A 21,406-nucleotide genomic window follows, 5' to 3' on the forward strand; every position below is an offset into this window, starting at 1 on the left:
CATGAGTCATTCTCAGGATACCATGTTTAACCCCACTCCAGACGCCCAGTGTTTGCCAAGCGAATCAAACCCAGGTCCCACCCCACTAAGGATGGAAAAGAAGGGGGTTAATTTGCATGGGCTACTTCAAGATTCCCCCGCTCTCCCCCATTCTCAGGTTCCATGCCATAATGAAGGGACATGTCCTGTCTGTACTAGGAGCAGGCAAAGAAGGCAGTGGGACTCTGGGGAATGGAGGGACATCTAGTTTCGTTACACTTCGCAGGAATTATGATGCTTTCAGATCATATTCACATTTTCTTACGCCACTCGAGTTGGATGTGCTAGGGTTTTGATGGGAACTTATGTTTCAGCAAACAGAGGAGGGGCAGTGATTCATACTTGGACTGAAGTCACCTCGGAACAATGGAATAACCACTGTCACATTACCTCGTTCAAAGCTTATCATCCCCATGAACTCCATTGCAACTTCTCTTCAATTGTTCTGCAAAGTTGGTGTCCATTTTAACTTTTTATATGGGATCACACTTTCTTCTTTGAAAAGAAATATGTTATATTTCAACATAATGCTATTTGGTTCCAGATTGGTATATATTCTGAATAACTGGTCCATATTACAAGAAACATTTTCTTCTACACTTTAGGAAAGCAATAAAGGGCACTTGCTTGAATAATTTTTTTTTGTATTAAATAGAAATTAGAATGAATATAAAATCAGCATATATACATGAGATAAATAATTTGATTGTACACATGTATATTGCAGAAGAGGTATAAACTGTATGTAGGCCTAGATGCATTTACTTGAATAAAATCATTAATCTTGGGCACAATTTCACTGGCAGGTGAGAGTATAAAGTTTAGTATTGATTGTGCCCAACGTTCACACACTCCAGAAAAATGATCAAATATCCTCACATCATTCAAAAATATTCCAATCCCCATCTCCCTCCCATCCATCAAAATCCCAACTTAAGTTTGATTAGAAGCAAACAGTGAATCGTCTCTTTAAACATCTCGTCTTGAAGAAGATCAAATACGTCAGGTCCATTATAACTGACTCATTCTAAGCTATGATGACAGTAATCCCACTGTAATTGGGCCTTCAACAGACATACAGCCAAATCCCCATCAGATCGGGCTTTAACAAATTCTATATTTTGCCTCCCCATCATTCTTGGGGGATGAATATGAGAGCTTGATGCAGTGTTTTATTAGCAAGGAGCTCCCAGTGTTTGAGTTAGACAGTCTTGACATGTTTATTTTATCGGCCCAGCAAATGATGTGTTGGCATATTGTAAATGATGTGTAACAATTTCTCTCTCTTTCATAACCTCCCCCCCCCCCCCCCTCCTCTCTCTCTCTCTCTCTCCCTTTCCCTCTTCTTCTCCCTCTCCCTCTCCCTCCCCCTCACTCCCTATCTCTCTCAATCTCTCTTTCCCTCTTCTTCTCCCTCTTCCTCTCTCTCCCCCTCACTCTCGATCTCTCTCTCCCTTTCCCTCCCTCTCTCTCACTCTCTCTCGATCTCTCTTTCCTTTGAACTTGAACTATCCTACATGAACATCTTGTCTCTTTCTCTCAAAGCTTCCAATAATTTTCTGCCACTCTCTGTAAGTTTCTTTTACATCTCGCAACAATAATCTGCTGATCATTTTGAAGAGGCAAGTTATATTCATGAAAGTTTCAGCATAATTGTTGTGAAGAAAGACATTTATTAAATGATCTTCATTTTTAGAATATAAAAGTTATCTCCTGTAGATATTAAGTCCCTTCCAAAATTCTAACATCTTTGTGACTGTTGAAAAACTCTTGTGAAAATCATCTGCCCTCCCATTTGCATATACTTACCAACACTGTTTCAGTGTTCATTGAAATCAATTACGTAAGCATCAACACATCCCATGTATAAATGCATGAACATCATGTCAACCAAACACAACTTTACACATACTAATAAGCCAAGGGGATACATCCCACTTGCCTGATCACACTCTTGGTGTTTTCCCCCTTTCCCTTTTCTCAAGCTTTTAATCACAGCAAGGGGAGATCAAATCAACCATCCTGAATATGTACACATGAGCGAGGAAAACAGACTCTCTAAAGCAACTCGGCGATGGGAAAATCACAAATATCAGGAGCAGAGTTTGACACGGCTGACATTTGGGGTAAACATGTTGCCGCTTCATCCTATGAAAAGTTTATAGAAGGATTTGGTTGAAACGGACAGCATTAATTCGCTTCTCTTTGCACCCCATGAGGTGTTTCTAATATCCTGCAACCAGACCTACTAGTCATCAATAGAGACTAACATGCTCAAGTTTAAAGAGTCACAGCAAGGTGGAATTGTAGTGCATATGTTTCTACTGACAGATAAAACCTATGAAACACTTTAACCTGATGACCACTTGGTCTGACATACATTTGGCTGGTGTTTCATTTCTGGAGTCTAACATTATTTAGCTGAAATTCTATCTTATCCAACAGGAATTTCATATGTTCACTAATTACATAGAAGTGCTGAATAACTCTTTGGAGGCGTTGGGGTCTAGTGAATAAATCACATGGACTGTAGATCCTAAGGTGCAGTGTTTGAATCCCAGTCAGGCACTATAACTTCCTTCAGTAAGACAATAATCTACATTTGGCACTCTCCACCCAGGAGTGAATGGGTACCCAATATGATTGAGCACTAATTACTTTGGTTGATCAGCTACAGCCAGCTAGGTAATGATGCCTACATAAGTGCCCTGAGCACACTATGTAACGGATATGAGTGCTATAAAAGAAGCCATTATCATTGGAGGACCTCTAGTGCTCAAGTGAATCAATCAGTCATTCCTGAAGGTATAAGGTTGTAAAGAATGAGAGAGAACCACCTAAGAGAAATAAACTTACTTGCAAGTGTGACATGAGCCTTGCGGCTTTCAATGAGTCCTAGAGCCTTCACATAGCTGGTACAGTAGTAGACACCCGTCAGCTGTTGAGCAGGAGTACCTGCCATGATCTGTAATGCTCCCGTTGGTAGAAGGTTGTAGTACTGTGAATTACGTACATTAATATAATTCTCATTCTTGTACCATTCAATGTCGACATCATCTGAAAGTTGGGCGGAGCAGTTGAGTGTAAGACCGGTACCATTGACCACAAGAGCATCGCGAGGTTCCATGGAGAAGCGATGATTGCTGAAGCGGTACTGAGATGATCCTGGGTAATGGAAGGAGAAAAAACATTAAATTTTTAAAAATACAACCAAATACATTTTGAATTTGGGCTAAAGTTGGATTTAAATACTTTTACCTTTTCTTTTTTGTTTCTAGAACGATGTTACCTTCATACAGATGGTTGCTTGTTAGTTAATGATCACTTTATAGTGAAAGTCATTTTACATATTATATAGTCTCACTTCTAGCACGACAGTGACCTCATATCTAAGGTAGATAGCAAGTAGGGTTAAATCACTGTGTATGTCATCCACACTCAAATGATCATATTCAGATTAAATAATGTCCTTTGCTTTACACAACTCCCTTGATTTAAAGTGTAACATTTAAGTCAATTGGCCTTTAGGATTTAAAGTCACTAAAATTACTTTAGCGTTTGGAGCATCATACATAATTACATATGTAGTAATTTTTTTGTTATAATAGGCTTTATAGACAATGATGTATAATCAACTTGACAAGTAAAAGCCGTACGTGTTAACTTTGGTTAAGACATTCAATTTCATGAAAAACATTTGAAGGGTCAAACACCTGTGTACTGAATGATTACATTTCCTTTGTTTGGAATATTTCCCTAAATGGCAGTCATTGCTGTCAGTGAATGATGGAGAAGCGTTGATCTCCATCGCCTAACCGCTATGCACTCAGTGGTGATACACAACTTCCTTCCTCTATTCATCTACAATTGACACTTTGGAGACAAAAAGGTTCAAGCCCCAGGCAGGGTACTGACTTTCAAACCAAAATGTCCCTGATTTTCAAACACCCGTCCTAGACCTGCAGGGCCTCCTCCTTAAGTTGAGATTCAAAGTTGTCCTCTAACAAATTGCGCACAAACTGCAGCCAAATTGGACTGAGTCATCGCGTGAAAACACGCTCCAGGGAACGTGGAGGGTTTTATAGTCGATACTCTAATCTGGTTGGGGCAAAGGAAGAAAAGTACCAGAAGCCCCAAGGTTGATTTGATTTGATCCGGGAGACAGGGGCAACTCAGGGAAGAAGAAGAAGAAATCTGGCTATGAACAAGAACAAGAACAACAAGAACAACATGAAAAAGAAGAAGAAAGAAGAAAAAAAGAAGAAAAGAAGAAAAAGAAGAAAAGGAAGAAAAAGATGAAAAAGAAGAAAAATAAGAAGAAGAATGAGAAGAAGAGGATGGAGAAGGAGTAACAGAAAGGTAAAAAATTGAAAGAATGCAGATGATGGAATGAAGATATCTATCAAACTTGAGAGTGCACACAGGAAAAGATTGTGTTAATTAGGGCATGCCTAAATTTGTGTTGAGAACTAAAAGTTGGGAAAGTCTATGGATTAGTTGTGCATTGACCTAAAATCATGAGATAAACCATCAAGAGATTAACCGTAAGGACGGATCAGAGGGGCGAATACACTTTATACAGCAGATTCCATAGATGAAAAGAACGGAAAAGGGTGTTTGGTAAAAAATAGCGAGACAATGATAAAATAAGACTTTGGACAGGACTTGCAATTTCACATCATTGGATTTCATGTTGACATGCTGGTAGAAAAATATGGCCTATGTCAACAAAAGATCATAGAAAAATGCAATGGAGAGTTGAACGGGTCGGTATAAAGTTATCATAAATGTCTATGGGGTGAGGGATGCTTTAAGTTTAGAAATATATTTCCTTTCCAGATCCTCCCACATGAGGGTATTAACTTGATGAATTGCCATTCCATAATTCCTTGACCTAAAACTAAAAGCAATTTCATGAGCAAATTGTCTACCTTGCTCTTAAAAACCATGCATTATGCCTAAGGTGTCATTAACTTGAAAGAGAAGCAGGTCTTCTACCAATTAGACCAATTAGCCTACTGTCCAAAATTAGATGAGTTAAATCATCCATCATCAATCTCGACAAACACATGTTCAGGCACAATGAAAGAGATGCCAGTACCTGTAACATTGATACAAAAAGCCATGTTTTTACTGTTAAAAGTACTACCGAAAATGAGCACAAATCTCATCTAAACTGTCTCTCTCTCTCTTCTCTTCTCTATTCTTCTCTTTCTGTATGTATGTTTTTGTCTGTCACCATCTGTATGCATGTCTGTCTCTATCTGTCTGCCTGTCTGTCTGTGAGTCTGTCTGTCTATCTGTGTGGTTGGCTCTCTCCTTTCTATCCATCTCTGTCTCTCTCATACATCGCCTACACACCAATATACACATCTACTACAAGCCCGATTAGTCTTACATTACATCTGCAGCAGCTGGAATTCAAGGTTTTCCCAATGATCAGGTTTGGTCTGTATCAAAGGAGTATTTGTTTAACCCATCCATTACTTTTGTTTACCTACTATGTTATATTACACTTTGCATGGATTTTGAATCAGTTTCAAGGCCCAACTCTATTTGCACTGCTCAAATGAAACATTGCACTGTAAATATTCCCTGTCTCATTCATGCCGGATCAATACTGAGATATGCATCAAAGCAAATAAAACCCCAGTAATTCTGTGACTAATATTGAATTGGAAATCTAACTTGGACTATCATTTCTTTCTTACTAACCTACAAATTTCATCAGAAATACTTCTTATACATTTCTTTGGGGTTATCTTGTGTATGTCTCAGTAAGAATGTGCAAGCCTTATGATGTAGATTACAGTTTCTTAGATCAGTCTTTATGGATCGTATGATGAATGGAAGTCTACATTCTTTGGTTGTTTGTAATATTCCTCTTGCATGCAACAACGTCCAAAATGTTGACAACAAAGCAAGAACGATTATTGCAGTAGCGCTGATAATTGCATGGGACCTTTCGTTCAGGCATATCATATCTGGATAATCCTAGCAGCTTTTCTTATCACTCATCACTGACCCACAGACTCTCCCTTAGTCCCACTCATACTAATTGCTTGTCACAAAAAAGACATGCTGTTGGTGACAGACAACAGAATGGCTCGTTGCTGCATAAAATAAAAAGAGACTATATAAAAACATGATATAAGAGAGGATTTAAATACATAATTCATATCGATATATTTTTTTAAAAGGGTTAAATTTGACTGCTTACTCTAATCTCCTAAATATTGGATTTTTGTTGTTACATCAGGAATATCCATGGTATTATTTTTTATTTATTTATTTTGCTTAGATGTTAATGTACATGCATATCATTTTTAATCCCCATTCTATGCATGCAAGAGGAATCTAAGAAAAGTAGAGGTGTTGTGGTTTAATGGATAAGTCTTTAGACTGTGAACTACAAGGTAAAGGGTTCAAATCCTGCCGATGCACTAATGTCCTTTTGGCACGACATTAATCTACAATTGCCACACTCAACCCAGGAGTAGTAGGTGGGTACATAGTAGGATTCATTCTTTTAATGCATAGAGATGTTATATCATAATGTGATATGCACTATACAAGAATATTATGAGTGTTATGCTCCACAAAGTCTGCTGGCTTGGAACATTACTAATGCAGGTTGATAGGAGCATCTCTAGCGCCCCCAAGAGGATGCTATGCGGAAAGCTCTCATTCAAAATACATATTTCAGCACTGAGCGTCAAGGAATATGCGTAATTGCAAAAATGGATGAGATGGATTTAGAACTGGAGTAACTGCAGATGTGACCAGTTTGCCGAAGTGTGAAGTTACGGGCCACATGGGACAGTGGAAAACATGATGGAAAGATCCAATAATCCTTGGGAGTTCCACCAACCATGTCCATACTCAAGTGCAGAGGTCTATTCGTGAAGTGCCCTTTATTAAAGAGATGTATTTCATGTTTGCCTGCATATAATAAGCACAGATAATTCTTCCCGTTCATGCCAGTACTGAATAGATAAATACAGATTGACTTAATATTTATTGATCACTATAATTTAAGGAATTAGAGGTGACTGATAACAATTTAACACTTCATATTTCATTTTAAAAAAAATGTGTTTTCTCTCTCCCTCTCTCTTCATTCAAGATGATAAGAGCTTTGATATGATCATGAATATTATTCTTGCGTACAATTTTGCAGTCCACTCTTTTACAGCCTTACCCAAATCAATCAGGTAACCAAGCTTCATTAAAATAAGAGCTTTGAATAATATTCATTTCATGCAATTTGATGGATGGATACATGCAGGATTGCATCAGGTAAAATTGAAAACCTAAACACAGACATGTCAGCAAAAGAAGGCGTTGCCGTTTGAAAATGATATATTGTCATATCGAATATCGATGGGAAAGTGTTATTGCTGGGCAACCATCATGCAAGTAAGAATGTGTGCTTGATTAGTTTAGCTTACCTGGTCAATATTATTTCCAATCAAGAAAACTGATGGGACCAAGTAACAATCACGTTCTACATCTATTTCCTCTGGGACTGGGAATAAAACTTCTCATATCAATCTCTTTTAAATCATGATCTTTCATCCCAATCTTCTTAACTATCTTTATGTCTCAATCATTCTGGCTTTACAATCATCAATCCATACTGTCTTCCAGTACTGTCAATATTAGAATAATATCTGTAGATTCTATATTGCTGTGTAGCTGGTGTAATGATTCAGATAGATACATGGCCATTGATATATAATTATAGAAGTATGCATGTTGAGGTTTTTACCTGTTATTGACATCTGCACATCAAATGTCAGTACATTAGGTTATGATTCATTTGTATTATTTATTTATCCTTTTATTCAAAAACTAATATCTTGTAAAAGGTATTAACAAAACACATTTCTGACCTGTAATCATGTATCCAGTGATTTGCATATTAGAATAATATACATGTATATTTGTATTTTAAATGTCTGTTATGACAGGTTACAGATCTAATTTCTAATTATTCTATTTATTTTATAAACAAAGTCATCACAGAAAGAATGTTAGGGTAGGTAGTTAAAAACAGAGTTCTGTTATTGAGAATTCTCAATCGTATCATTCTTTTTCATTCATTTCCCAAAGAAACTAACATAGTGGATGAAAATATAATCGGTTGTCCATCATACTGAAAGAAACACACTGACGTCCCAATGCCCATACCCAATAACAAAAATGACGCAAAACAATCGCATAAAAATCAACAAATCATCTTCACAAGGGAGTTCAAAATATTGATAGTCACTTTACAAGCTAGGCATGAACTCACAAGTCGCTGAGCCTGAAATAAGAGGATGATGAGGATTGGTACTGAGATGCGTATGGTAGGTAAAACGACGCACCCACCCACACTAAACTAAGAGTGCACTCGTTTGCTAAAGACATTACTCTCAGCATAGCTAAGCGTACGTATTATCTATTGCGATTACGTGAAATAGGGCCTGATGAAGGCATGACCTCCATGACTGCCCTTTCACATTCTACCCTGCCTCCGCAATGATGATAAACCATTATTTCTCAAATAAAATCATTATTTCAGACTGAAAAGTCAGCGTTGACTACAACTCTACTGATTTTTCATGTCATTCAATTTATTAACATGGCTCCTCCTCAGATATCTAGGCAAGCGATTTTCTAAAGTGCATAGAAGAGGTCTGATGCTCATATTAGTTTGTCTGCCTCTCATTGATGTAATGAATGACTGTAAAATAGAGGAAAATATATTCACCTTCACCTTCATATTCACTATTTATCCCTTTACTCAATTTAATCAAATAATCATTTGATTCAGGGACAATGACAGAACAATTCCTTCAAGCAGAAAACAAATATTTACTGACAATTACTCTTGAAGAATAACAAATGTGATTCTTTAATTCTAAAGTTAATTCTAAATGCACATAGCAAATATCTATGAAAAGGTTCAAAGATCATTTTTCTTTAAAATAATTAAAGGGCAATAAATCCCAAGAAAAGTAGGGGCTGCATTGATCCGTAAGAATAACAACTCACGTGCATGATAACATTTTCAAATGCAACGATGTCTACTCAGTAAGTGTGACAAGGTAATACTACCCAAATGTATATCTACAACTAAGAATAAAGGGATGCAGAGCCTTAACACATACATTTACATTCCATTGATGTCAATTTCAAATCTTTGGAAACCAACTTTGACACATATTAAGCAGGTAACGTGAGATGACATAAGGAGAATATACGAAGGCATGAACATGTAGCATCTTGAGGGGGGCCTGGAGCCATTGGCTTAATTTAGAAGCCGACTGACTGCTACACGAAATTCATCCCCACTAATGGATCTGGACTTAAGACTCTAGACAGACTGCAATGATTTGCCTGGATGATGTTTGCTTCGTTTATTCTTTATCCCGGGGAAATGCAAAATGATGAGCAATAGATCACGTTTCAGAGGATGGGAAACATAGCAAGACAAAAATGTAAGAGAGAGTAAGGAAGATATGGAGAGATGAGGGGGAGGGGAGAGGAAGACTGGAAGAGGAATATAAAAAGGATGTCTGAGAAGTTTTTGGAAAGGGACTTGTGTCAAAGTCATGTGCATGTTGAGAAAGTTAATGATCGTGGGTGGACAGACAAGCGACAAGTTCAATCCCGGTTCGATCTTTGTTTTCGATTTAACTGTCCAGCACCCACCCCTACCCTCCTCTCTCTCTCTCTCTCTTTCTCTCAAATCCTCATTCGTCCATTTACAGCATCTCGTTATCTCTGCCTCTCATCTGGGGAGGACGATTGCATTTCAAGCAGGAGACGTGATAAATGGCATTCAAACGACAGATTTCAATTCGTAAGAGGTGATAAGCAGCATAGATACCTTGGTCTATTGATTGCCATGCATTCAAGACACACAGACCCTTGTGTATGGGGTTATTCTTACAATTAAAGGGGTTAATATTAGTCAATGGAAATTGAAATTCATAGATTAATTGATTTAAACAAGATAATCACTAACACCTTGCATTCAAAATTGTAAAAAACTAGCCCATTCATTCAAACAAGGCTTCATATATGTTTACCACATGGCAAAATAATGACTGCACAAGAGAAAGGGCAATGGTATTTGCGACTCATTCTGTGTCTTACATAAATCTCTTTCCCTATTTCTGTTAATTATTTATGACTTGAATATGAGCATTACACATCACAGTACATTGCTGCTTCACAAATCTGTTGGTTGTATATTTCTTCTATTATTCTAAATAACAACACTGTTCATCTCATTTTTTGGATCTCTCTCTTTCACTTTTTCTCTCTTGTCTACATCTCTCTACATCACTAAAGTCCATTTCTCATTTTCTGTCGTTCCACCTGCCCTGTTTAGCTACATGTGGCGTTCTTTTCACACCATGGATACGTGTGAAATACCAACCAACCCAGGTATTGCAATAACTCCCTGCAGGCTTTAAACACCTGTAACATTTAACACAGTGTAAACTGTCCCTGCACATGGAGTATACGTTTTGGTGTGTGATCCTAAATGTCAGAGTAACATTCAAAGTTGTTTTTCTGCCCTGGAGGAGTCACCAAACATGGGCAGGTTTAGGATTTCCACAATAATCAAACAAATTTGAACAGCCTGGATACTTGCAAGCAAGGATATAAGCAAAGATGATTGGAGATAAAAAAAAAAACATAGCTTGCTGTCCACATTAGAGTGTTTACACTGCTATTTCTAATGCAATAAATCATTACATGATCTGTTTAAACATTATTTATTTGTTTATTAAATATTGAGTCATACTTAACTTACATGTACTGTAAGTCAAACTTATTTGGTCATGCCACATTATAAGGCCATTTTAATTTTTGTTTAGGTCTTAAAAATGTTAATATATTTAATAATGCTGACACAAATACAATTTTCTCATTCTATTAACTGCATGTCTATGAACTGTAATATTTAGCAAATGTACACTACATGTAACTGTAATGCAGTATTTCTATGTACTTTTGAACATTTTGATAATATAGAAATAATTTCAATTCATTTTATTTCCACTACATATATGGCACCATATTCTAAATCTGCATTACTGCAAGCAAACTTTGTAACATTTCTGTATTCTTCTTTTATTTCATTCAGATTCCAAGGTAACACATACATGCCAACGAGATTAAAGTATACACTGGTGTGACAGGTCAATAGAGAGTCACACTGAAGCAAGAGAACACGGAACAGACATAGATGGGCCTCATTCGCTTGGGTGTAAAACAGATTATTTCCTATCATTCAAAGTAAGAGGTTTGACAGCAAGATTGCTGGAGTGTAAACTCTCTTCAATCTTTACCCGCTCCAAGCAGTCTTGAGAATGACACGCGATATTACTCTCTTGCAGATTCCCCGCTCAGCATCAACGAAGGTGTGAGGATGAATGACACGAAATCGAAGCGGAACTGCTTCACCCTTTTTTCCTCTCTCTACCTTCTCTCTCTCTCTCTCTCCCTTGCTCTTCTCCTGGAGATGTTATGAGAAATCATCTTCTTGACTTGAATGTAATGAAATTAGCAAACAAAATTTCCCTCCGGATTCAAGCAATTTTAATATCATTTACACTTTGGGAAAAGAAAGGATGATAACAATGGTTATGGGTAAAACTGAAGAAAAGTCATTTTCTCTATTTGGAAATTCTGCCAATAACATTTCCCTTTGTAGTATACAAGTAATCGTAAGACTTGCTATAGTGCTTATTGAACTTAATGAACTATAAGCCATGTATCAGTAGAAAGCCATTTACATTCAAAATAATCCCCTGATACAGTTGTATATATCTCTAACCATTAAGGACTTTCACACAATTCACTATCCTGCATCATCCCTTTAACTGCATGCAACATTGAACATAGACCTTTTAAACGATCTCTAAAGTATGCTAAAATAAGATGGAAAGGGGGAATTTGTCATCAATTGGACACAATGAAATGAATGCAGGTCCTTTTCAATCCTTTGAATACAAAGATTCTTGCATTGTGAAACTTCAAAGAGTGAGGCCAGAGAGGAAAACTTTGTAGCCATCCCTAGAAAGGGGTACTTATACAGGTTTAATATACCTCTAACAAGATTTGACGCATGAGAGGTCAAGCCACTTTTAACCATCCTATAAATACTGAAATCTGGCTTTGAATGTTGAATGATTCCTATGCCTCTATCTCTCTTTTTTTCCTATATATCTCTCTGAATTTCTCTCTTTCTTTTTGTATTTCTTTCATTCTCTGTAGATCTACATGTATCTGTATATTTCCCCCCTCCCCTTATCTCTCTCCTCTCTCTCTCTCTCTCTCTCCTCTTTCTACCAATCTTTCTCTGTCTTTATCTCTCCCTTTCTCTTCCATATGTCATATCATTTTTAAAATGGGTAAAATATTGTGACTCAAGAACATTTTTAATGCATCCATAATTCCAAACAGTATTTCACTTTTAATACTACTTTTTTTTTTAAACTCTGATATAAAATTCCTATTCAGTATGAAAGTTATTACTGTTACATCCCTGCTGTCATCCCTCCCCTCATATTCTTTCTAGCTTTTGATTTTTCCATTCTAATAAGAGGCAAATGAAATAACATGTTTCCACACACTTCCCAATGGGTTGAATCTTGCGAGTTGATTACTATGTCCATAAGAAAAGAAATGAAAATATATCTTTTTGTTCCTCCTTTATTGGAAAATGCAGAATAAATTTATATCTACACCTAAAATCAAAGTTGTTTTCCCTCTAAATACTGTCACCGAGTTGTCTGAACACATTTAAATACCATCTAGTCTTGACTAAGTCTTCTAAATGTACATGTATATGGGTCTCTTCTTAGAAAGAAAGAAAAAGTGTTTACTTCTTGCTTCTTTGCATGATTGTAAGGTATTTCTTGGTTGAGTAGATTTAAAATCCTTAGACACAAGCCTTGCATGGTCCACCACGTTCAGACTCTTCAGGGTGCTTATTTAAAAGCAGTCTAAATACCATTTTACTTGTCCCATAACAGTTGACTTATGGGGCCCAAACCCATGGATTAGGTCGTGACTACAGTTTGGAGGTACAATGGCAGAAGCACTGTAATAGATTCCTCAAGTCTCTGCTACTTTTTTCATCAATAGCTGAACCTTTATCCTTTTATGAAAGAAGTTGTTTTGGACTACAAAATGTTTGTCACAATATCTAATCAGTGTATGTTTTTTAAACAGTCTTAGAGCTAAATTTGGATAATGGATGCAAGATCCCACATATATGCACTTTGTGGTAAATATCTCTGGTAAATATGAACTCCTACTTGGATAATATAGGTGAAATAATTGTCAACAAGTAACCAACTACAGGATAAAGAAATGAAACTTGGAAAATGTGACACTTCAAAATTTCCATTAGAGTGCCTTCTAAATGATCCCCTGCATTTTTCTTTCTTTTCTCGCTGGCTCTAAGCTCTCTTTAATACTCCTTGCTAAATGTCAATGTTTTCAAAAGATTTACCTCCCTGGTTTATCATATACTAAAAGTCTGACAACAGAAGGACGGAAGGAATAGAGGAAATTAATGAAACTTGAAAGAGGATGATTTGGAAGAAAAACTTGGAAGAAAAACTTGGAAGAAAAACTTGGAAGAAAACAAAACAAACAGATGTATATAAATTACAATGTGATCAATCACATATAAGTCCTTACTAAATCAAAGAAAGCACTACAGTTGAGCCAAACCTAATTTTGACTTTCACTTGCCTGGAATATGAATTCTAAAGCCTAGGATTGGATATTGAACTCCAAAGAGTGAAGCTTTACATTCCTTTCTGGCTGTTGACCATAGGTTTCAGATTCAAAGTTGAGAAATTCTTATTATGCACTCTCTCCTAATCTCCAGGAAAGTTCCAAAAGGGGAGGGGTTTTTCTCTTTCGAAATCAAAGCAGCGATGATTGATTTTGTCCCCGTTTGATCTCCTTGGAATCCTTACCCGCATCAATCTCTGCCCCAAGTTCAACCCTCTTTCTGGACCAAAACTGAACTCATCCCGCCCAGCCAATCCTGTGTTGTGTCTCCCATCAGTTTCTCTCTTGAATATTTTATGGTTTGGATAGCAACAAAGAGAAAGGAGTACCATACCATCATGGAGGGGGGCTGGGCAGTTTGAATGTAGGATGAGGGGTCATGGTGGAGGCTCCTGGGACTAAATTCAGCACCCAATCTGTAAACTACACGACCTTGAATGGTACACTGGAGGATTGCCATAAGAGAATATACTGACAAACAGGGGCAATCGGAATATCTTTCATTTACAATGCGGCTTTTGCAGTTTTGGAAGTGAAAGCATCCAGATTATTTGCATGACATTCTAATGGGTTTCAACAGTAGAATTCCCTCAGGGGGTGGCTTACTATTCAACTTTATTGAACAACTCCCGATCTCCCATTATCTCCTTCATTAAAAACAAAAACAACACACAGCGGGACGAAATATCTCAATTAAAATAAATGGAAGGAGAACAAAAAACAAGACACTCTCTCCCATGAACTTCAATTTCAATTTCAATTCCAACAATCTGAACTTCATCATCTTAATTTGCTTGCATCAACTATTTTTCTACTCTTAGCCAGACACATGACATAACATCCTCAGGAATCCTGTTATAGATAGCATCATCATGTGAATCTGCCATTTATCAGCGCATGCATTACCAAATACAAGCCTGACAAAGGATACTTGAAAGAGAAATTTATGACATAAACAATTTACCATGACATCACAGTGACATAAAACAGGACTCTGCAATGTCATGGCAGACTCCCATGGGTGCTATTATATGGTTGCTTGCTCATGAAAGAAGATATCCCTCTGTTAAACATCTTGATGCATCATAAAGTCATTACATGTCACCATGTCCCTCTTTAGAATGTTGTTGTAAAAATGAAATAGGACCATGTGTCCTCGAGCATCCATCTCAGTTGAATATCTGTATATATCAATGAGGTTATGGTGCTATAAATGCTCAATTCCAATGTATTTAAGAAAGAACTGATGCTAGACAGCTGATGGGAAGAAGAAACCTTGTGACCTTTCCTTTCAATTAACAAAGAACATCAACGAAGCAAGGGGGAAATATTACTTTAACCAATACATTGAATTTAGTCATTTTTTCCATCACAAAATCAGATATTGTTTAGACTGCACAATGACCAGAAAGTCAAGGTAAAGTAAAATGAAGATATATCATTCCAGAGTGACAACCCAAATTCTGTCTAACAGTTGTCCAAAGGGAATGATACTGAGATACCATAAAATTTGTTTTCTTAAAGATGGATTGATATTTTGATATTTTGCATGGGGGAAAATGTGATCTCCTTACTGTTGACCTGACCTTACATTTCTTTACCTGCTAGTCAATCTACTATCAGCCAACCAATAGAAGCTTGCATTTAATTCATTAGTAAGATAAAAATGGGAGGTGTGATGATATTCTGATCACCACCATATTTTACACATCAACTTCTAATGAGCTTTCTCCCCAGGAGAGAATGGCAAGTGATGTCACAAGAAATATTGGCCTTAAATTCTGTCCACTTTCTAAAATTTAACATACGAATGGCCCACAATTTACCTTTAAGAAAAATGAGAGATCCCAGTTTGCGTACCGGTATGTATCAGTTCAGACTTGAGAGTGTACAATTTTACAACATTTTTCTATGTATTCATATTCTAGGGGTATTAAATTTGACTTCTACCCCAGACTACATACAGGCTTGCTCAGCACCGGACATATTCTGCAGCTGTCCACGAATTTGATACACATTTTTGCACTTTCATCTTTTGTTGGCGGCTAACTTCAAACACACCACTGGCTGTCTTCAATCATTTCATCTTTCATGGTGTAAATACTGGGATCAACAGCACAATAATGAAAAATAAAAAAGGACAGAGAGAGGGAGAACTACAAAGAGAGAGAAAGAAAAGGAGAGAGAAAGAAAAGGAGAGAGAGTGTGTGTAAGAGAGAGAGAGAGAGAGAGAGTAAAAGAGAGATGGCGAGGAGAAAGAAAGAAAGAACAAAAGATACATATTTGTAAGAGTTCCAAGTCTTCACATGCCAGGAATGACAGTAAAGAGAAAGAGAGGACATCATTAATAGAACATTTTAAAGAACATAAGTCATCAAATATATGACAGATAAACAGGAATAAAACATTTAAAGAAAGTAAACTTACAGGCTCTCAAAAAAATTCAGAGGTTTAGTGAGAAAAATGTTTCTTTAAAGGGTAGTAAAGGGAGTAACTATGAGCATTTCCGTTAATGTAAGAAGTAGGTCTTTGTTATATTTTAAAAATTATATATACTGCCTCAAAAATGTTTTGAACTCACAGATCCACTTATACATTTCCAGTGAGACTGATTTTATTGACCTTATTTCATCACATTGGGTAATAATCTAGCAGCTGAATCAACCTTGACACTGCCCCTGCCTTTGCCCCCTGCCCTAAATATCTGGCATTCACTTTAGCCTTATGATGGAGTGCTACCGATCTGCACCCCTCTTTGTAGGATTTAGAGCTGACCCATCTAGCAGTATAAGCCAATTTATACTGCAGAAATATCAAATTGAAAAACCATTGGGTTTTATTTACTACCATTTACACTACTGGCGAAACAAAATGTGAGTTTTGGCTAATTCTGTGTTTTTTGTGAGTTGTGCGCAAGCGCCACTTGTCAAAGCTCTGCATGCTTGTGAGCAAACCTATCTTTTGATAGCAAGCATTTACACTGCAAAGTTTCGGCCAGTGTTTAAAAAAAAAAAAAAAAAAAAAAAAAAAAAAATTGGCAGTTGCTTTAGTAACTTCTGATGAAACTCGAGAACATGACAAAAGTCCAGGGTTTTTTCCTGCAGTGTGAATACCCCTCCTGAAAACGTTAATCAAGGAGGTCAAGTGTAACCTTTACATCATAGATGGATAACTTGATAGGAGCTGCTAGCCCTTTCACACTCAATTCTAAAAGTACTATCAACTGATCGGGTCTACAATGTGAGTTAACCACTGATTGCCGTGCCAGAGAAAACTCCACTTCAAATATACATAAGTAAAAGTTTAATGATCTCCAGTACCCATAAACAGCGAAGTAAAATTAATATTTAAAACAAAGATAACAGTAACTTAACCTTGCTGGTGCCATCAAGTTTGAAAACATTTATCACATGTTCAACTCTGTGAAACAAGTTGTCAGATGAATTGCCTATTTCTATGGTAAAATTATTTCATGTTATCAAACTTTGTAGCGTGTTTTGTACATCATGCAGACAGGACAGCTTTTTCATTGCCAGAATATATACATGTATTTGAATACCGGTATTGAGTACGGTACTATAAACTATACTTATAGCACGGAAAGGGTTAGGCAAGCCTCATAAAGAATAAAGAATCAAAATCACAGTATCTCTTATAACCTATCCATAGTAAATAGAGTCTTCTGATACAGACAACAAATGAACAAAACTCAGCTACACAAGGTGGTATGGTACAGTAAGTTCAATTCATGGCAATCTCTGTCTGCATTTTATCTCTTCTTCGAGAGCAAAGTCAAACTAAGCACCCAATAACAAATACATGGGAGATGACCATTTTCTTGGATGGTAGCTTCTAACATAATGCATGTTGACCATTCTATGAAGCAACGTCAATACAGAAAGAAACTCCCTTTACCAACTCTTTTCAATGACAAGACTTCGGAACAAAAAGTCTGACTTCTATAGCTTATAACACAATAGAAAGAAAAATGTGAGGTTTCAGTTTAAAGAAAGCCCTGTTTTGGGTCCCTTTACCATTTCTTATAACGAGTCCTGCATCATTTGGTCTGTATTTTGTCCTTCGCCATTGTGAAAAGAGCTATTTTCATTCAAATTTTGAGGTGGTTACTATGAAATGAATTGAGCATTGGTACTGGAGCAACCAACCAAAAACATGCGATTGATGAGTGGCAGTGAGACAACTGGAAAAAAAATTGTGTGGGCCCCTATTCTTTGGACAATACTTATTCCAAGGCTGTGAAATTCACATAGAACTGGACAGGGGAGTTGTGACTGGAAAACCAAACACAACCTAGATCTGGTGGCACTCACACTTCCTAAAGCTACAACTTCACACAAACATGACTTTTTTTTCGCAAGCTGTATTCGGTAGACCTTGACTTTGCGGAGGAGTGGTGACAAATATTAGACTTTTTAAAAAGAATTACTTAGCATTCCTTCACGTATTGTGTATCACTGAGCCATGAATCAAAAGAGAAAGGAAAATTGATAAAGCTACTGTAACACTTGATAGCAAATTGACTTTAATAGAGAGAATATGTGATGAATTGGAAGCCTTTGTGTTCATTAAAATCATTGCCTTTCATATTGAGATTATTGCAGATGTGCTGTGATTTATATCAAGAGTTCATGTTGTTATCACTATTACACAAGTTACATAGATTGCATATTCTCACTGTAATGAAATATCTATTATTCAGTTAAAAAGTTATTTACAACAATTAATTTGATTAGCATCTTCGCTGGATGTCTTCAGAAAATGTCTCAAAACTCTCCTCTTTGACCATGATCAACAATAGATTCTTTGATAACCTTTATGTAAAGTGCTGTGAAACAACAGTTAGTTTGTAAGAGCAATATAGAAATGACTTTATTGTATTGTATTGTATTGTATTAATAAAAGCACCTTCTTTTTTGCTGCTAAAATACAAATGACTGCATTTTCTGCATCATCGTCTGAAAAACAGGGGTGGAAAAAAAGGTAGGTTGTACATAATTAGGGAACCCATCCCTGCCCTGCCTGTCAGTCTCTAGCAGGAGATTGAGAATGCCCTGAGAAGGAATGAAGGAGGTTCTTTGCACAGCTAGGTCATTGCCATTGCTACCCAAACCAAGCCATAATCACGGCCCTAATCAAGCCTTAAACACTACCGATTTGGGTTTCAGCTCACCGCTGTAAGACAAGACCCCTCTTCTCACTGTCATCCATAGAGGGTTGGTGAGTGGGAAGGAGAGACTGAAGACTGAAGAGGGTGGCAGTTGGTAGTCTCTCCCTAACAGACCTCATAATTTGTTATCAGAGAAATCTTGATTTAGCCGAGTCTGATTTAATAGCCTTAGAAATCTTTAATAAGAGTTCTAAAGAAATCACAAAAGAACTCTGGAACAAAAAGAGAAAAAATACAACACTCGTGTATAGAAAATTGAAAACCGTATCCCGTGAAAAAAAAAAGTACTTTACAATGGAAGTATTTCATAAAAGACTCATATGAGCAACACTGTAATGTTCAAAGTAATACCCTACACAGTAAGATATATTTTGAAGAAGGGAAGAACAGAAGTGATATATATCTTCAGCAAGGTGAGTGTTTTAGAAACCATTTAAAATGAAAGAATTCTCATATTCCTGTACTGAACTTATTTGAAAGAAATACCAATGACCTTCATCTGTTTCTTCATTCCCACACCAAATATCTAGGTGAAGTATCTGAAGAAGAGAAAATACACTTGTGAAGATTTTTAGGTGAAGGGAGAATGTTTTTTCCTTCTGATTCAACGTCAAATTGAAGTATGCATTTCACAGGATCCCTGTAAGAAAGAGATAGCATCTCAGTCATGCCATCTCAACTGACCCAGGAGTCATTGAGTGGAGAAAGGAAGATGGAGGTGAAAGCAAAGACATCAGTTTCTCTTACATCACATGCATAGATGTATTCAGAGCAGAAGAATGTCAGATTCTAAACTGGATATTGCTCTCCTAGTCAGAAAAACTAGATTCATTCAGCCTCTTACAAATATGAAGAAACAAGCAGTGGAGTTGGATCTTCACGTTCCTAGACCCTAAAATAAAAGTCAACATTTTCATGAAGACAAAAATTGTTCTAACAATAAAATCACAAAATCTGTCCAATTTAAGGTTGTGAACAGCTTTGTCAGTTCCAGGATGGTCAAAGCACATGAATTAATGATACACTACTATCTTCTCCAAATCTACCAAATTTGAGTTTGCTTGTATCTTTCCCAACTTGTGAGTAGGGATTTCCCCAATTCTATTTTTCTCTCAAGAGCCCTGTATACATTTGGTAAAAATATTGAAGTAGTTCAATCCTCCCCTCACTAGCTCTCATGTTCATACATAGGCCCATTTACACATCCCAAACACCATTTAGACAAATCACTAATTTTTTGGACTGCCATTAACACTGCTGAAAAAACCAATAAAGAGACGTTGGTATTTGCTCATACCGATTTTGGGGTGATTAGTGAACATGCGTGACCAGTCGCTGCTCTGCTTGCGATCGCACAAAGCGAGGCAAGGAGAGCCACATGACGAAAAACCGGCATCGTAACAAAGTTTCGATTTAAACTGCAAAAAATCTGTGAATTTTTGGCAGGCATTTCAAATAACCACACACCAGAGGTTGATTTTTTCATTTTGGTTTTTTCATCATGTTTGCTGAAATGTGAGAAAATCAGCGATTTTTGGTTGCTGTGTAAATGCAGCTCATGTTGTGAGATTTGCTTCTCACTTTCTATTCATCAGAGGCAAGGGTTTCTGGGCATGCATAGTAGAGAGGTGGATGGAAATGAGTATCACTTACACCTTGCGGGGTTAAGTCAGGGGGCTGGCTTTGCATGTTAAAGAGCTCTCTGTCACACCTGCACTGAATCAATGGTTTAAGCCCTACTCGGGACACAACGAACAAACGGAGGCCTCACTTGGGCTTGCGAGGGTACATCAGAAACCCAAATCCCTGCACCCACAACTGCCTCAAAGCACAGATTACATGCAATACACAAAAATTGCAAGATTACCATTTTTCTACTATTCTTCGCTTTCTGTAAAAGTACCTCCATGGGGTTGTATTAGAATTAACACAGACAGAAAATGGGGAAAGGGTCACAAAAGGCAGAGTGAAAGCTAATATGAGTGGTGTACCAGAAACTTGAGTAATTGTTCTAGAAATTAGCATAGTTTGCAAGGAGCAGTGGTATATATGGGTAGGGTAAGGTTGCATGGGATGTCTGAATTGCTGCTGGATGTATTTGAACAGCAGTCCCAGCTGATATCTGGTGAAGTGATGTCCTTCTACAATAAACAAAATACAGGAACACACTTATATCCCCAGTAAGAACAAAAAAAGTCTCCATCCACATGGCACTCTGTAGGCCTGTATTCCACAAAATCATTAAGATGACAAATCATCTATGTTCCAATCGATAACAAAGCTCTAGATCTGAATCATTTTTAATATCAAGACAAACAAAGACAAAATTAACATATTTAATTCTCTTTATAGTACCATATGTTA

The 21,406-nt window shown here is 37.0% G+C and overlaps 1 protein-coding gene across 1 annotated transcript in view; it reads right to left on the reverse strand.

Annotated features, from left to right (window-relative positions):
* The window catches only part of LOC115929882 (neogenin-like), a 62,814-nt gene extending 59,597 nt beyond the window's left edge, over positions 1-3,217 (reverse strand). The window contains exon 1 of the mRNA XM_030999982.1: positions 2,896-3,217. Coding sequence (XP_030855842.1) covers positions 2,896-3,166 — 271 coding nt within the window. The 5' untranslated portion in view covers positions 3,167-3,217. The remainder of the gene's footprint in view (positions 1-2,895) is intronic.
* Positions 3,218-21,406: the final 18,189 nt, after the last annotated feature.

The sequence above is a fragment of the Strongylocentrotus purpuratus genome, unplaced genomic scaffold (assembly GCF_000002235.5).
Source record: "Strongylocentrotus purpuratus isolate Spur 01 unplaced genomic scaffold, Spur_5.0 spur5_scaffold_6, whole genome shotgun sequence".
NCBI lineage: Eukaryota > Metazoa > Echinodermata > Echinoidea > Camarodonta > Strongylocentrotidae > Strongylocentrotus > Strongylocentrotus purpuratus.